Consider the following 13,701-nt stretch of genomic DNA (forward strand, 5'->3'; position numbering starts at 1 on the left):
TAATAAAAATATTTTTTTACTCATACAGAAAACAATTGCTTTGAGTTATTGCTGCTAAAGGCAGTTCTGCGAGCTACTGAATGTAGCTTAGTTCTTCACACATGGCTTCTCCATTTTGGCTTTATTTTTGTTAAATACATCGTGACCCAGGTCATGTGTTGTTGTTCATTTGAGGTTGTATTTACCTATTTTAAGAACTGCTAAGGAACAGGTGTTGGGTTGTTATTATGTCCCAATATGTAAAACCACAGAATCCAGAGAGTGTGCACTCCCCTCCCCCCGACAGGATGCATTAGAATCCATTGTAAAGTAAAGGTAAAGGGACCCCTGACCAGTTGTGACCGACTCTAGGGTTGCGGCGCTCATCTCACGTTAATGGCTGAGGGAGCCGGCGTACAGCTTCCAGGTCATGTGGCCAGCATGACAAAGCCACTTCTGGCGAACCAGAGCAGCACACGGAAACGCCGTTCATCTTCCCGCTGTAGTGGTACCTATTTACCTACTTGCACTTTGACGTGCTTTTGAACTGCTAGGTTGGCAGGAGCTGGGACCATTATAGTTGGGTGAAAAATGCTTTCTGGGATGTCCCTGCCAGATGTAACTTGCAACTAAAGGAGCTATTTTCATTGATGGATCAGTGGAGGAGGAGATTTATTATTTGCTGTTTTGGAAGAATGAACAAATAAACGGAAATGCAGTTATTTTAAATGTTGCATGTTACTGTATCAATTACTTTTGAATCTGTTCCTTGCCTGTATCAAGTTTATGAGGCAGCTAATATAAGTAACGTCTCTACTTGTGTAAACTCCTCAAGGGTTTTGAAAGAGGTTTCCTGGCCTGTCTGGTGCTGAGGAGAAACAGAACAAAATACCTCAAAATCAACTTTGGACAACAAAAAGTAACTCTTTTTGGGGGGGGGGGTTAATTACCTCACAGAAACGCTGCGGCTATTGCGCATGCGCTTCAACATAGATTTTCCCTCCCCCGCCCCGGCAACCGTTTTCTCTCACGCTTCGCTGACAACTCCTGCGCACTCGCACTACCAACTACCGCTACCCAGCGAGCTTTGCTCGGGTCTCCTTTTTCCTCCTCCCTTTCCTTAGCTCACAATTTCCTCGAGCGCATGCGCGGTACGCAGCCGAGTGGACCATACCACTCTCGGTTTATGGCTAGAGGAAGGGGAATGCCATCCACTTTCCTCTCGAACACATTATTTAAACGGGGCCGCCCCCGATAAGCACGGGCTGGAAAAGCAACACATTTGCAATCCGAAAGCCCTATTTGCAGTCTACGGAGTTCTCCTCGAAGCGGATAACTTCTCAGCGTCTCGAAAAGACCCCTGTCGCCTCCCCGCGCGGTCAGGATGGACCGTTCCGACAACGCGCCTTCGAGCCTCTTGCTTTTGAGGGGAAGGAGGGCGCCGCCATTTTGTCGGCAGGGAGGGAAAATCCGCGGAAATCCGAAAGTCCCCCTCCTCTTCCTCGCGCGGCACACGCAGGGGCTGGAAGTCACCGGCGCCGTCGTCGTCGTCGTCCTTTGGTCGGTTGTTCCCTCAGGCCTCGCGCCGACGGTAAGCGAGCGGGATCGGAGGCTGAGAGAAACTTGGGCCCCGCTCCTGAGCTGGCTTAGGGGTGGGCCGAGGTGGCCTAGCGGAGGCCTCAGAATGGCTTTCGGGCCTAGCGCGGGAAGGCCGGGAAAGTGAGCGGTGAAACGTGGTGAGGGCCGTTGTCGTACACGGTGTATCTTTCGTGGAATAAACTAGGCTCAGGACGATTCGAAGCACATATATAAATATACAGTGTGTGCACACACATACGTGTATAAAGGCCGTTGGCCGCAGCGCAGCTTACCTCAGAGTAAACGAGCGCAGAGGGTTTTCCTGTTAAACGCGCTGGGGGAGGGGAGAGTCGATCCTTTATTATTTATTCTTTACAGTATTAATAATACCAAATATAATCTTTATTATCGGTAGTGGTAAGCATTAAATTTATTGGTAAGATTTTTATTTAGTATTAATAGAAAGCGTTATCTTAATAATGGCAAGCACAATCTTAATTATTAATTGTAAACATTGCGTTTATTATTAATTCTAAGCACAGTCTTTCTTAAGGGCAAGCATATTTATCACGTCTTTACAGCTGAATGTTCTGTGTGTTTTTACTCGGAAGTAAGTGTTAATATTATGTTGATGATTTCTTATTCTTACCCATGTTACACAATGAGGTCTCAGGATGGGTTACAATAATTTAAAAATAAAATATCAAAAATGTTAAAATACACTGCAATCAAGAGAGAAGGTTGGGCCAGGTTAAAGAGGTATATCTTGAGCATATCACAAAAACGATGCAACAAATGTGTTCTTAAATATATTAAATCCTGATGTTACTGATGTAGATTTTTTTTACTGCAATTATAATTTTGTTAGGTGTGGATAATGATTTATTTCTAACTCCCAATATTTGTCGTGGTGGTTATTTATTATGTTAATTTATAGGTTCCTACTTTATAATAATAATTTATAGGTTACTATTTTATAACAGGGACCCAGGTGGCGCTGTGGGTTAAACCACAGAGTCTAGGGCTTGCTGATCAGAAGGTTGGCGGTTCGAATCCCTGCAATGGGGTCAGCTCCTGCCCACCTAGCAGTTCGAAAGCACATCAAAATGCAAGTAGATAAATAGGGACTGCTCCGGCGGCAAGGTAAACGGCATTTCCGTGCGCTGCTCTGGTTCGCCAGAAGCAGCTTTGTCATGCTGGCCACATGACCCGGAAGCTGTCTGCGGACAAATGCTGACTCCCTCGGCCTATAGAGCGAGATGAGCGCCGCAACCCCAGAGTCGGACACGACTGGACCTGATGGTCAGGGGCCCCTTTACCTTTATTTTATAACAACAAATTTATTACTTATACCCTGCCCATTTGGCTGGATTTCTTTTTCTTTTTAAAAGAGTAACCCACCCCATCTGTACATCCCAGGGTGGGTTTCATAAAATTATAGGATTGTCAAGTTGGAAGGGACCACTAGGGTCATCTAGTCCCACCCCCTGCATGCAGAAATATTTTGCCCAGTGTGAGGCTCGAACCCATGACCCTGAAATGAAGAGTCCTATGCTCTACTAACAGAGCTATCTTAGGCTTATAAGCAATAACATATACAACAAATGCACAACTTGAAACAAAGGTGCATTTCCTCTAATCTCAATAAAATATACAAAAATGCACAACTTGAAACAAATAAAGGTGCATTCCCTCTAATGATCTCAAAGTATTCTACATGCTTCAGATTACAAGAAAGGAGAACTTTCTGACAGTAAGAGCTACGGACTTCCTCGGAAGGTGGTAGACTCCATTGAGATTTTTAAGCAGAGGTTGGATGGCCATCTGTCATGGCTGTTTTAGTGGAGATTCCTGCATTGCAGGGGGTTGGACTAGATGATCATTAGAATCCCTTTCAATTTGACAATTCCAAAAATAACTTTTCTAGGGATATTCATCCTTGTTTTCTAATATTTTTTGAAGGGGGAAGCACATTCTGGATTCTGCCATTAGACAGGAGTAAGGCCAATGAAAGGTGGTGTATTCTGTACTTTAGAGAAAACACATGAGGTCATTCTGGCCCCAGCCATCTGCTGGAGACAATAATTAATTACAGAGAGCTCCTCCCTCCCTGGCAGGAGGAACTCTTCTCCAACTACCACTTGCCTTGGGACTGCTGAAGTGAGAGAAAGTGCTGTGGCAGAGGCCACAAGGTAGTTGAACCTCTTAAACTAGATATAAATGCTTGTACTACTTGCCATTTTCCTTTGGCTTTGCTCAGCTCATTTCTATACGTTTCTCTTGTTTGTTTTTAATTTTATTTCCATTTGTAAGATGAGATCAGGATCTGAAGATTACTGATTGATATGAACTGATTTTGGAGACAATTTTCATCTGTAAAGCAGAATAAAATAAGAGCTGGCAGATTCACTCAATGGACACGACCAACTCTCATCCGTTAATTTCAGTGGGTCTACTCTGAGTAAGACTTCGGTGGCTATAACTCACAATGTGTATAAGAATACGGGAAGCTCTCTTACACCAGTTCAGACTATTTGCAAATCTAGCTCAAAAGTAGATTTGAGTGATAGTGACTCTCTAGTCTTTCAGGTAGAGGTCTTATTACATAACCTAATACCATGTTGTTTTGGCTGGAGATTCTACAGACTGACCTGGGACCTTCTGCTTGTGAGGCATGTGCTCTACCACAGAACTATAATAATTGTTTATCTGTACTGCTTAATTGGGGAAATGGAGGGACATTTCCTTCATTTCCTTCAGAGAGGCGTACATATAGTAAACCACTTCTACAGTAACTTGTTACTACCAACAATTACAGTTTTTAAAAACTAGATATTACTCGCTTCTCTCTTTTTTTATTCTTTAGCAACACCACGGCAGAAATGTCAGAATACATTCGGGTTACCGAAGATGAAAATGAGGAACCCATTGAGATTCCTTCAGAGGATGATGGGACTGTCTTGCTCTCCACAGTTACTGCTCAGTTTCCAGGAGCATGTGGTCTGCGTTACAGGAACCCCGTGTCTCAGTGTATGAGAGGGGTCCGATTAGTGGAAGGAATTCTGCATGCACCGGATAATGGCTGGGGAAATCTGGTGTATGTTGTTAACTATCCCAAAGGTGTGTGCTTTGTTTGTATGTGATTTATTTTGCTTTTAAAAAAGAAAGAAGCATGGATTATTTTTGAAAATAAAAACCTATATATGGATAATTTATTTTCTTTTACAAGGTAGGTAGCCGTGTTGGTCTGCCGTAGTCTAAACAAAATAAAAAATTCCTCCCAGTAGCACCTTAGAGACCAACTAAGTTTGTTATTGGTATGAGCTTTCGTGTGCATGCACACTTCTTCAGGTATCTGAAGACCAACACAGCTACCTACTTATTTTGCCCTAGAATTCTAAATCCCTATAAGTTGCTCAAATTGTTAGGCAGTTGGGCAACTTTTATTTTTTATACCCCACATTGATCAACTAAATTATTATTTTTTCTTGTGATGTTTAGGAAGGGCAGTATATAAATATAATAATGATGATGATAATAATAATAATAGTAATAATAATTCCTGCCAACCTAGCAGTTCGAAAGTACATCAGAATGCAAGTAGATAAATAGGAACCGCTACAGTGGGAAGGTAAACGGTGTTTCCATGTGCTGCTCTGGTTTGCCAGAAGCGGCTTTGTCATGCTGGCCACATGACTTGGAAGCTGTACGCCGGCTCCCTCGGCCAATAATGCGAGATGACCGCGCAACCCCAGAGTCAGTCACGACTGGACCTAATGGTCAGGGGTCCCGTTACCTTTGCCTTTTTAATAATAAAATAGTAGTATACGTCCCCCCCCAAATCTTTTAGATACAAGTTGCCGGTGGCAGCACTTTAAAAGGTGAAAAGGATTAATATAAGACTTCCCCCAAAATGCAAGTGGGAGCAATTGGTGTATTTATAGCAAATACACTTTAAGGCTGGAATCCTAAACACGGTTACTAGGGAATTAGCCTCATTGAACACAGTGGTACTTCTGAGTACATGCATTTTAAGGGAAACATTTAAAAAGCCCTACATTGAACTCTAATGAGTTGGCTTCTGAGTAAATTTAGGATTGGGCAGCATGTAGCTCTAGAATGATCTGCTCCACTAAAATGTTTCATTGCAACTAATGGGATTATTTGTTTAGTTATTTTTAAAAGTGCTGACTGTTTGATGGACACATCTATCTTTAGACAACAAGAGGAAAATGGATGAGGCAGATGCCTCATCAGCTGTTAAGGTGAAAAGAGCAGTACAGAAAACATCAGATTTGATAGTTCTGGGTCTTCCGTGGAAAACGACTGAACAAGACCTGAAGGAGTACTTCAGCACATTCGGAGAAGTTCTTATGGTGCAGGTATCTAGCTTTCTTTCCCATAAACAGTTATGTCATTGGACTGTAGGGTAACTGTTGTACTCCCTATCATGAATGCTGTGCTGTCCCTAAGTAAAACAACTGACCATTGCTTCTGGTTATGCAGAGGAGGAAGAGAATGCAGTCTGTTCCTTCCGTTTGCATTTAGGCTGGCGACAGGTATGAGCCACAATTAGTTGAACCATAGAAGTGCAACTACTGTTGTGTGTCGGAGTTTCTTAAGCAGATATTGCTTGACCCACTGCAAAAATGGTGAAGTTAGCGATTTCCTATTTTCTTCCCTTTCAACTTGGCACCCTGCCTAAGTTCTCTGAAGTGCTGGATTGCCTAATTCAAATATATTAAGATGTTGTACATTTATTTACCTTAGAATACTTATCTCCCACTTTATAGTGCTGAGAGGCTCTCAAAACGACTTCTAAAAATTTCACAATGAAAATTGCATCCCAACCTGGTATCGAGAACAGAAATTTCTTTTTGGTAACAGAATTGTTGAGGTGCCATTTCCTATCCTCAGACATCTGATTTCCTTGGTGTTGTCCTCTGAGGCAAGGCAATGGGACTGAACGGCTATAAATGTTTCAGAATTTGGCTCAATTCCTGGTTTTAGTCTGTTTTAGTATTGAGTTTTGTCAGTTGAATTCAATGTGGTGAAAATGAATAGTTCTGACCTTTTTCATGCTGGTAGCTGGACTTGTTCGTCTAAATCCGAGTCATGTGTTTGTGTGTGAACCTTGAAAGTTAAATGGCATATGCCACAAATATAACCTTTCTGCTTGAATGGAAATTTGCACACCATGATTTAACTTTTTGATTGTCAAAATAACATTATTTGAAGCTTTTTATACCCTGTTCTTCAGTCAGAGAAGCTCAGAGCAGCTTACATAAGATTTGTAACAAACAAGCCAGTTCTTTCCCCTCAGGCTTACAGTATAAAATGCATGATTCAAGGTAACAATGAATGAGGAAGGAAGAGGCAAACTAGCCAATTTGGACACCACTTCTTAAAGTTACAAAGCTCATATAATGATCAGCTTGAATGGAAACAGTCCAGAAAGAGCCAAGCTGAGCTGGTTTCTCAGTAGAGCTGATGGAGTGGCCCCTTCTCCATTGTCTCCCTCTGCTGTAGCCAGATAGAAAGATTGTTGAGGAGGGACAGAGGAACCTGGTTTCTATGCTGTAGCTGTTAGCAAGGGAAGGTGATTAAAGCAGGATGAAATATTTTGAACTTTTTTTTGCACTACATTTTGAAATTCAGTCTATAAAATAGCTGAATAGAATTAGTACATAAATGCCAGCGCATTGTGATTGTTCTAGCCATGTAATCTCTTCTCTTAACTCCAGGTTAAGAAGGACATCAAAACTGGCCACTCAAAAGGGTTTGGTTTTGTAAGATTCACTGACTATGAAACCCAGGTGAAAGTCATGTCTCAGCGCCACATGATAGATGGAAGATGGTGCGACTGCAAACTTCCAAATTCTAAGGTACTAAATGTAACTTGTTCTAGGCTTTGTAAGTATGTAAAGCCAAACTTGTCAAGAACGAGTCCCAAATAATATATAAAATGAGATTCTCTTTGGTTCTAAATACATTGGCTGGGGTTCAAAATACTGCATAAGCATCATCACTCCATGCCACATAGCAGATCACTTTTGAAACTGATGGCACTTTTCAAAATCAGTTAAAGAGGAACAGCAAACAAGTGCCTTTGATTACACCTGAAATAGTTCTTTGGGTTCTGGCTAGTCACTCACTGTTCCATACAGAACAGGGCTTAGGAACCTTTTTCAGACCACCTGAGCAACTTTTCAGGGGCCACATTCTTGTGGTAGGAGGGGTTAGTGGCAAATGCAGCCTGGGTACAGTATTCTAATGTTGCCTTTTTCAATGGGCTAGTTTCTACACATCTCACAGAGCCTCCTGTATTCCAGGCAAACAAAAGGCATTATCAAGAGTTGAAGCGCACATTTCAGCCGAGTAAAAATGCTCAGTTTTGGGTGCAAAGCAAGGCTGATGAAGGATATGGGCTGCCAAGTACGGGTATGGCATGGTGAGATCTCCAGGACCAGGCTTGATTTGATCTCCAAGCCTGAGGTTCCCCACTTCTGAAATAGAACTTCAAGGAAGTGTTCTTACCATTTCAGCCAGCGTGTCATGTTAATCTCTTGCAGTGTTTGTCTAGGAGTGCAGATGAAACAAGAAATGGCTGTGCTGCTTCTCCCAGTTTCTCAATGTTTACAGTATAATTAACTCTGTCTTCTAAGCTTGACACAAGTTCTGTGTTTAGATTGTAACATTCCTTGTTTGCAAGTCTGTTTCTAATCCTATGTTACTATACATTGGAGCATCAAAAGATACAGTTATAGTATCTAGAATGGGTTTCATGGTTAGTTTCTGTCTGTTTTTTAGCCGGAAAATCTGTCTTGTGCAGGGGTCAGCAACCGGTCCACTGTCCCTCAGACCATGTGGTGGACTGGACTATATTATTTTGGGGGGGGGGGAAATGAATGAATTCTTATGCCCACAAATAACCCAGAGGAGCATTTTAAATAAAAGCACACATTCTACTCATGTAAAAACACCAGGCAGGCTCCACAAATAACCCAGAGATGCATTTTAAATAAAAGGACACATTCTACTCATGTAAAAACACGCTGATTCCTGGACTGTCTGTGGGCCGGATTGAGAAGGCGATTGGGCTGCATCCGGCCCACGGGCCTTAGGTTACCTACCCCTGGTCTAGTTTGTACAACTGTGCATTGGATTGTTGGTTATTACAATAGCTAGGCAAAAACATTTGTATTAATTAAAGTCTTTTGTTCTGCATTGACACCAGCAAAGTCCAGATGAACCTTTGCGTAGCAGGAAGGTGTTTGTTGGGCGTTGCACCGACGACATGACTGCAGATGAGCTCCGTCAGTTTTTTTCCCAGTATGGAGAAGTGGTTGATGTCTTCATCCCCAAACCCTTCAGAGCTTTTGCCTTTGTTACGTTTGCTGATGATCAGGTATTCATCCAGGGCCCTGATTTTTCACTGATGTGTGGCCAACTTGTTCTTAATCATTGCTCATTTTCCGTTTACTTATTGTGTATAAAAACTTAAGTGCAGCAGGCTTATGAGTGATAAAAAATTGTTGTCTTATTGGATGGCCATCTTTCATAAATACTTTAGCTGAGATTCCTGCATTGCGGAGGGTTGGACTAGATGACCCTTTCCAAGTCTACAGTTCTATGATTCTATTAATAGCATTCCTATTGGGTGCATATCACTTTCACTCTTAAGTTGGAAATTTGGGAAGCTTAACCTTGGAGGTACCCCTGTTCACTGACTTGCTTAACAGATGCAGCTGGATACTGCTCCAGCTTGTCTCAGTGTTCAGTTGCAGAGCTAGACACGAGGCAAGCCTTGTCCAGTAGAATTAGTAGTCTCTAAGCTTACTAGCTTAATTGTCTAAGTATACATATTACACATTTGTAGCACACCAACTGATTGAAAGGAGACTGAGGGGTGAAGAGGAAAAAAACTCGTAGTTTCAGAACCTTTTGTTCGGCTTGTTGCTGAGAAGCAGTATGTTCTTGCCACAGACCACCTGTTGAGTCACTGTTTACAAGTCTGTGCAAAGTAATCTTACTGAACAGTAAACTATACAATGTTGATGTGAGCAAATGTGCTGCTTCTTTCCTTGGCTGTTCATATTGAGCAGAAACAGTAAAGAGGTCCAGGGCACTTAAAATGGAATGTTCTCGTTCTACAGCATCATTCTTTAAGAGAACTGAATTGTCCATTGCAATGAGGGGACCAATATTACTTTTGAAGTGGTGCCGTGTACATAAAATTAAGCCCTATAGTTTTGTATGTTGCTTCTGCTTAAAGTTACTTGTGCCTGATTTTTGTTTTCAAAGTTACTCAGTTTGTATACCTTATTTCTTATAGGTTGCCCAGTCCCTTTGTGGCGAGGACTTGATCATAAAAGGAATCAGCGTCCATATATCCAATGCTGAACCTAAGCATAATAGCAGTAGACAACTAGAAAGAGGTGGAAGATTTGGTGGTAATCCAGGAGGCTTTGGGAATCAGGGTGGATTTCCTAACCGGGGGGGAGGTGGTGGAGGTGGAGGGTTGGGGAACAACCAGGGCAGTAACATGGGTGGTGGGATGAACTTTGGAGCCTTTAGTATCAACCCAGCCATGATGGCAGCAGCTCAGGCAGCGCTCCAAAGCAGTTGGGGGATGATGGGCATGCTAGCTAGCCAGCAAAACCAGTCTGGGCCATCGGGGAACAACCAGCCACAAGGCAACATGCAGAGGGAGCAGAGCCAGGGCTTCAGTTCAGGGAGTAACTCTTACGGAGGCTCTAACTCGGGTGCAGCAATAGGGTGGGGCTCATCAAATACAGGCTCTAGCAGTGGTTTTAATGGAGGTTTTGGCTCAAGCATGGAATCCAAATCATCTGGCTGGGGAATGTAGGCAACCTAATAACTGACTCTGTGGTGGGAAATCAGATTTTTTTTCTAGAGCTCCTGGTAAGTATATTATAAGATGCATATACTGAAACAAAACTAAACAAAAAAAATCCAAATTTGTTCAGCGTGTAGTATATTTCAACAATATTTTTGACAAATTTTTCTTTTCTAATGGGGAATAAAAGTAAGATTAAATGGAGTTTTATAGGTTTTGTTACAATGAGTTGGAATACATGAGTTGGGATATTGAGTGGTTTGAAAGTGAACTGCTGTTCGCCTGACTGGTAAACAGACGCTCTGCAATTTGATAGGAATTCGTAAAAATTTGATTCCTCATTTCCTAGTCAGCTGAGATCTTTGCATGTTTCAAAAATGGAAGCCATTTTTCAGAAACAGCATCCTTTCCTTGTTAGTTTTTTTTTCTTTAAAAATTTAATTTGATCCCCCGCCATAAGAATTTTTCTCTCTCTTTCTCTCCCTCCCCCTCCCCCAAATGTCCTGTGTGGAGAATGCAATGTTGGTGTCGGCTTTTTTTCCTTTTAACACTGTCTCCCCTCCTCATACTAAAGTACGGTATGAAGACCTCATTTAATCCTTGCAGTTCATCTCATTTCAAATGTGTATGGAAGAAGCACTTCATTGAAAGCAGTGCAGTTAAAAAAAAACCTGCCTTAGGAATACTCCTGTCTCCATGCTTTCCTCATCCAAGACTCCTTCATCACACTGCACATGCTACGTCTTAAGACGGTGGGTGTTCCATTTTTATCCGCTACTCTTTTTATTTCATGGAGTCGTATTCAACGCTATGAACGCAAGGCTGTGAGATGGAACCAGAAGGCTTGTTTGAACTTTTGAAAAACCTTGTGTGGGATTGGATTGGATTGGTGGTGCCGAGGCATGTGAGGGCTTGGTATGTGCGAGAAAAAGGAGGAGGCGCATGCAAGAGAGAGACCTGGTGGTGCATTTTGGGATTTTTTAAAAATAAAAACAAAAATTCTTGGCACGATGTCCCTCGATCCTGTGGCTTTGGTGAGAGTGTGCGGAGAGAGCATTGGGAGCGGACGTACGAGTGTTTTTCTTTCATTCAGAAGGACATCGTGATCCGGAAGAACTTAAGTGGGGGGGCTTTTTACTTAGTTAACCGATTAGTTGGATGTGTTAAGTGAAATGAATATCTGTATATATATTTTTTCTCCTTTATGTCAACTCTGCTGTGAATGCTGTATGGTGTGTGTTCTTTTCTGTTTAATGATCCTGTAAGTGTGGTAACGTGAACTGAAGGTGGGGCTTTTGATGGGAACATCCAGCTTGTGTGCTTTGTGGGTCTTTTTTTTTTTTTGTAGCAGAGCTCACTTCCGAGCTTGGGGGTTCCCTTATGGGTGGAAGATTTTTTTTTTCTGTCTGTAAGATATCCATATGAATGCTGTTTGCTGCAGTTCTGTGTTTGGATGCTTTTTATAAGATTTGTCAATGTAGGACATTCTTAAATAAAACTGATTTAAGTAATATGTGTGTGTGTTTGACAGCCCCCAAATGCAAAGAGTTCATAGCAGTTAACTTCATTTTTTATATCTTATGTTGGGATAAAACTGTTGTAAAAAATTATTTGCTGTTTTAAGTTTGCTGTTCCATCAATGTAGTTGAACCCTGTAGCTCCACTCAAGTCCCATCTGCGTAGCATTTTGTGATGATACACATCTGAAATCCGGTTCTGCCAAATGAGGTATCCCATCCCTGATCAGTTCCCTTTAGAAGACTGAGTGTTGGAGACAAGAGCCAAAACACTCAGCATACCTGTGGTATTGAGGCTCCAGTGTATTCTGTTTATGTGACTGAATTGGTGGGTTACAGTATTAAGTCCTCAGTTGGTTTCACCATAAAGGACATCCACTTAACCATGTGTTAGTAGAAGTGTTAGGTTTTCCTGTGTGAAGGAGCAGAATCGACAAGTTTGTCGACTCAGTAGTCCTAAAAATTTGTTAAATCACGAGGGTCATTCCATTACTTGATTTAAATTTTACAGCTTCCATTTTGCAGACTCTGGAAAACTGGTATAGTGCTGTTTCATTGTGAATTTCCCCCAAACCCTGGAAAGTTAGCTTCCATTTTCCCCTTCAATCTGCAGTTTATATTCTTTCTTTTTAAAAGACTGATGTGGACACTTAAAACGTGTTGTTGGGTGTTCATACTGGCATTGCTGTTTAATGCTAAAATCCACATATACTCCAGCACCTGCCTCTCATTGTAAAACAAATCTGACTATTCCAGAGAACAGATATTCTTGAGTAAATTGATTAACCTTTTCTGCACCTAAGTCACATCCATTGCCAAACTCTGTACCATCTGAATTTTGCATTTTAGCACTTGCAATAATACCAGCTACTGCTGCTGAGTAACACTTAATATGGTATTCTCGGACCTCCAAAGGCTAAACTGTCATCTCGGGAAGGATCATAAGGGTAAGTTTAATACATCACTGGCATGGTTTAAATTTTTTTTAACTTGTTTTTTTTTAAAAAAGTTTAGGGCCAAGGGGGAACACATGCTGTGATATTTTAATCCCATTAGATCACTAAGGGTTCTTCTCTCCCCTCCCTCAGATACCTAAATGTATTAATACCTAAGTGTATTAAGAAACATTATTCATATCTTTAATTTTTATTTCCACCAGTGTGTTAAAGCAAGTTAATAAAAGGTATTCTCATAACTTGAGTGTCTGGAGTCTTGTTTTGCTTTAACTTTCAATAGACTTGTATCTATTATGCTAATGTGATTTAAAGTGTCAAATAAGGAGCACAGTCAGTTTAACACTGCTAGAAGGATTATATTGCTAATGAGCTTCATTTAGTAATAAACAGCATAGTAATTTAACAAAGGCCCTATGTGAGCAAATGTGTTTGTGTGTTTCGGTTACCTACTGAGCATCTCTTAATTACTGAGGCGATGCTACTCAAATAGATGTAGTGTTGACAATTTCTTCTTGCAGTCCAAATTTGTGTGGGTGTGAATTGAGTCTTGGAATGCTTTGGTCTCAGCAGTTGCAAATGTAATGTTGCAGCTGATTAAACAGCACCTCTGGGGGTCTTGTCCTATTCCTCTGAGCTGTATGTATCTGTTTTGGCTGTCAGTACATCTTGCTTATAAGAACAGAATAGTTTCTGAAATCATCTCAGTAGTAGGTAGGGCACAGGGGGGTTCCATGGGTGCTACAGCTTTGTCAGAGTTTGCATAATTTTGGGGAGCTACAGTACTAGATGTAGATTGACAAAACAGAAAACC

The 13,701-nt window shown here is 41.5% G+C and overlaps 1 protein-coding gene across 8 annotated transcripts in view; it reads left to right on the forward strand.

Moving 5' to 3' along the window:
• Positions 1-1,384: 1,384 nt before the first annotated feature.
• Positions 1,385-13,701, forward strand: part of TARDBP (TAR DNA binding protein) — a 49,405-nt gene continuing 37,088 nt past the window's right edge. For 2 of the 8 annotated variants that reach the window (XR_009557814.1, XM_035121043.2), the window contains exons 1-6: positions 1,385-1,570; positions 4,424-4,677; positions 5,776-5,939; positions 7,302-7,442; positions 8,795-8,965; positions 9,893-10,010. Coding sequence is in view for 5 of the 8 variants with exons in the window: in XM_035121043.2 (XP_034976934.1) it covers positions 4,440-4,677; positions 5,776-5,939; positions 7,302-7,442; positions 8,795-8,965; positions 9,893-10,010 (832 nt within the window). In the remaining 3 variants the exon portion in view is untranslated. Of the gene's footprint in view, positions 1,571-4,423; positions 4,678-5,775; positions 5,940-7,301; positions 7,443-8,794; positions 8,966-9,892; positions 12,882-13,701 lie in introns of those variants that run through there. The other 6 variants (XR_004692883.2, XM_035121045.2, XM_035121046.2 and 3 more) reach the window with 6 other exon arrangements.

The sequence above is a fragment of the Zootoca vivipara genome, chromosome 6, assembly GCF_963506605.1.
Source record: "Zootoca vivipara chromosome 6, rZooViv1.1, whole genome shotgun sequence".
Classification (NCBI taxonomy): domain Eukaryota; kingdom Metazoa; phylum Chordata; class Lepidosauria; order Squamata; family Lacertidae; genus Zootoca; species Zootoca vivipara.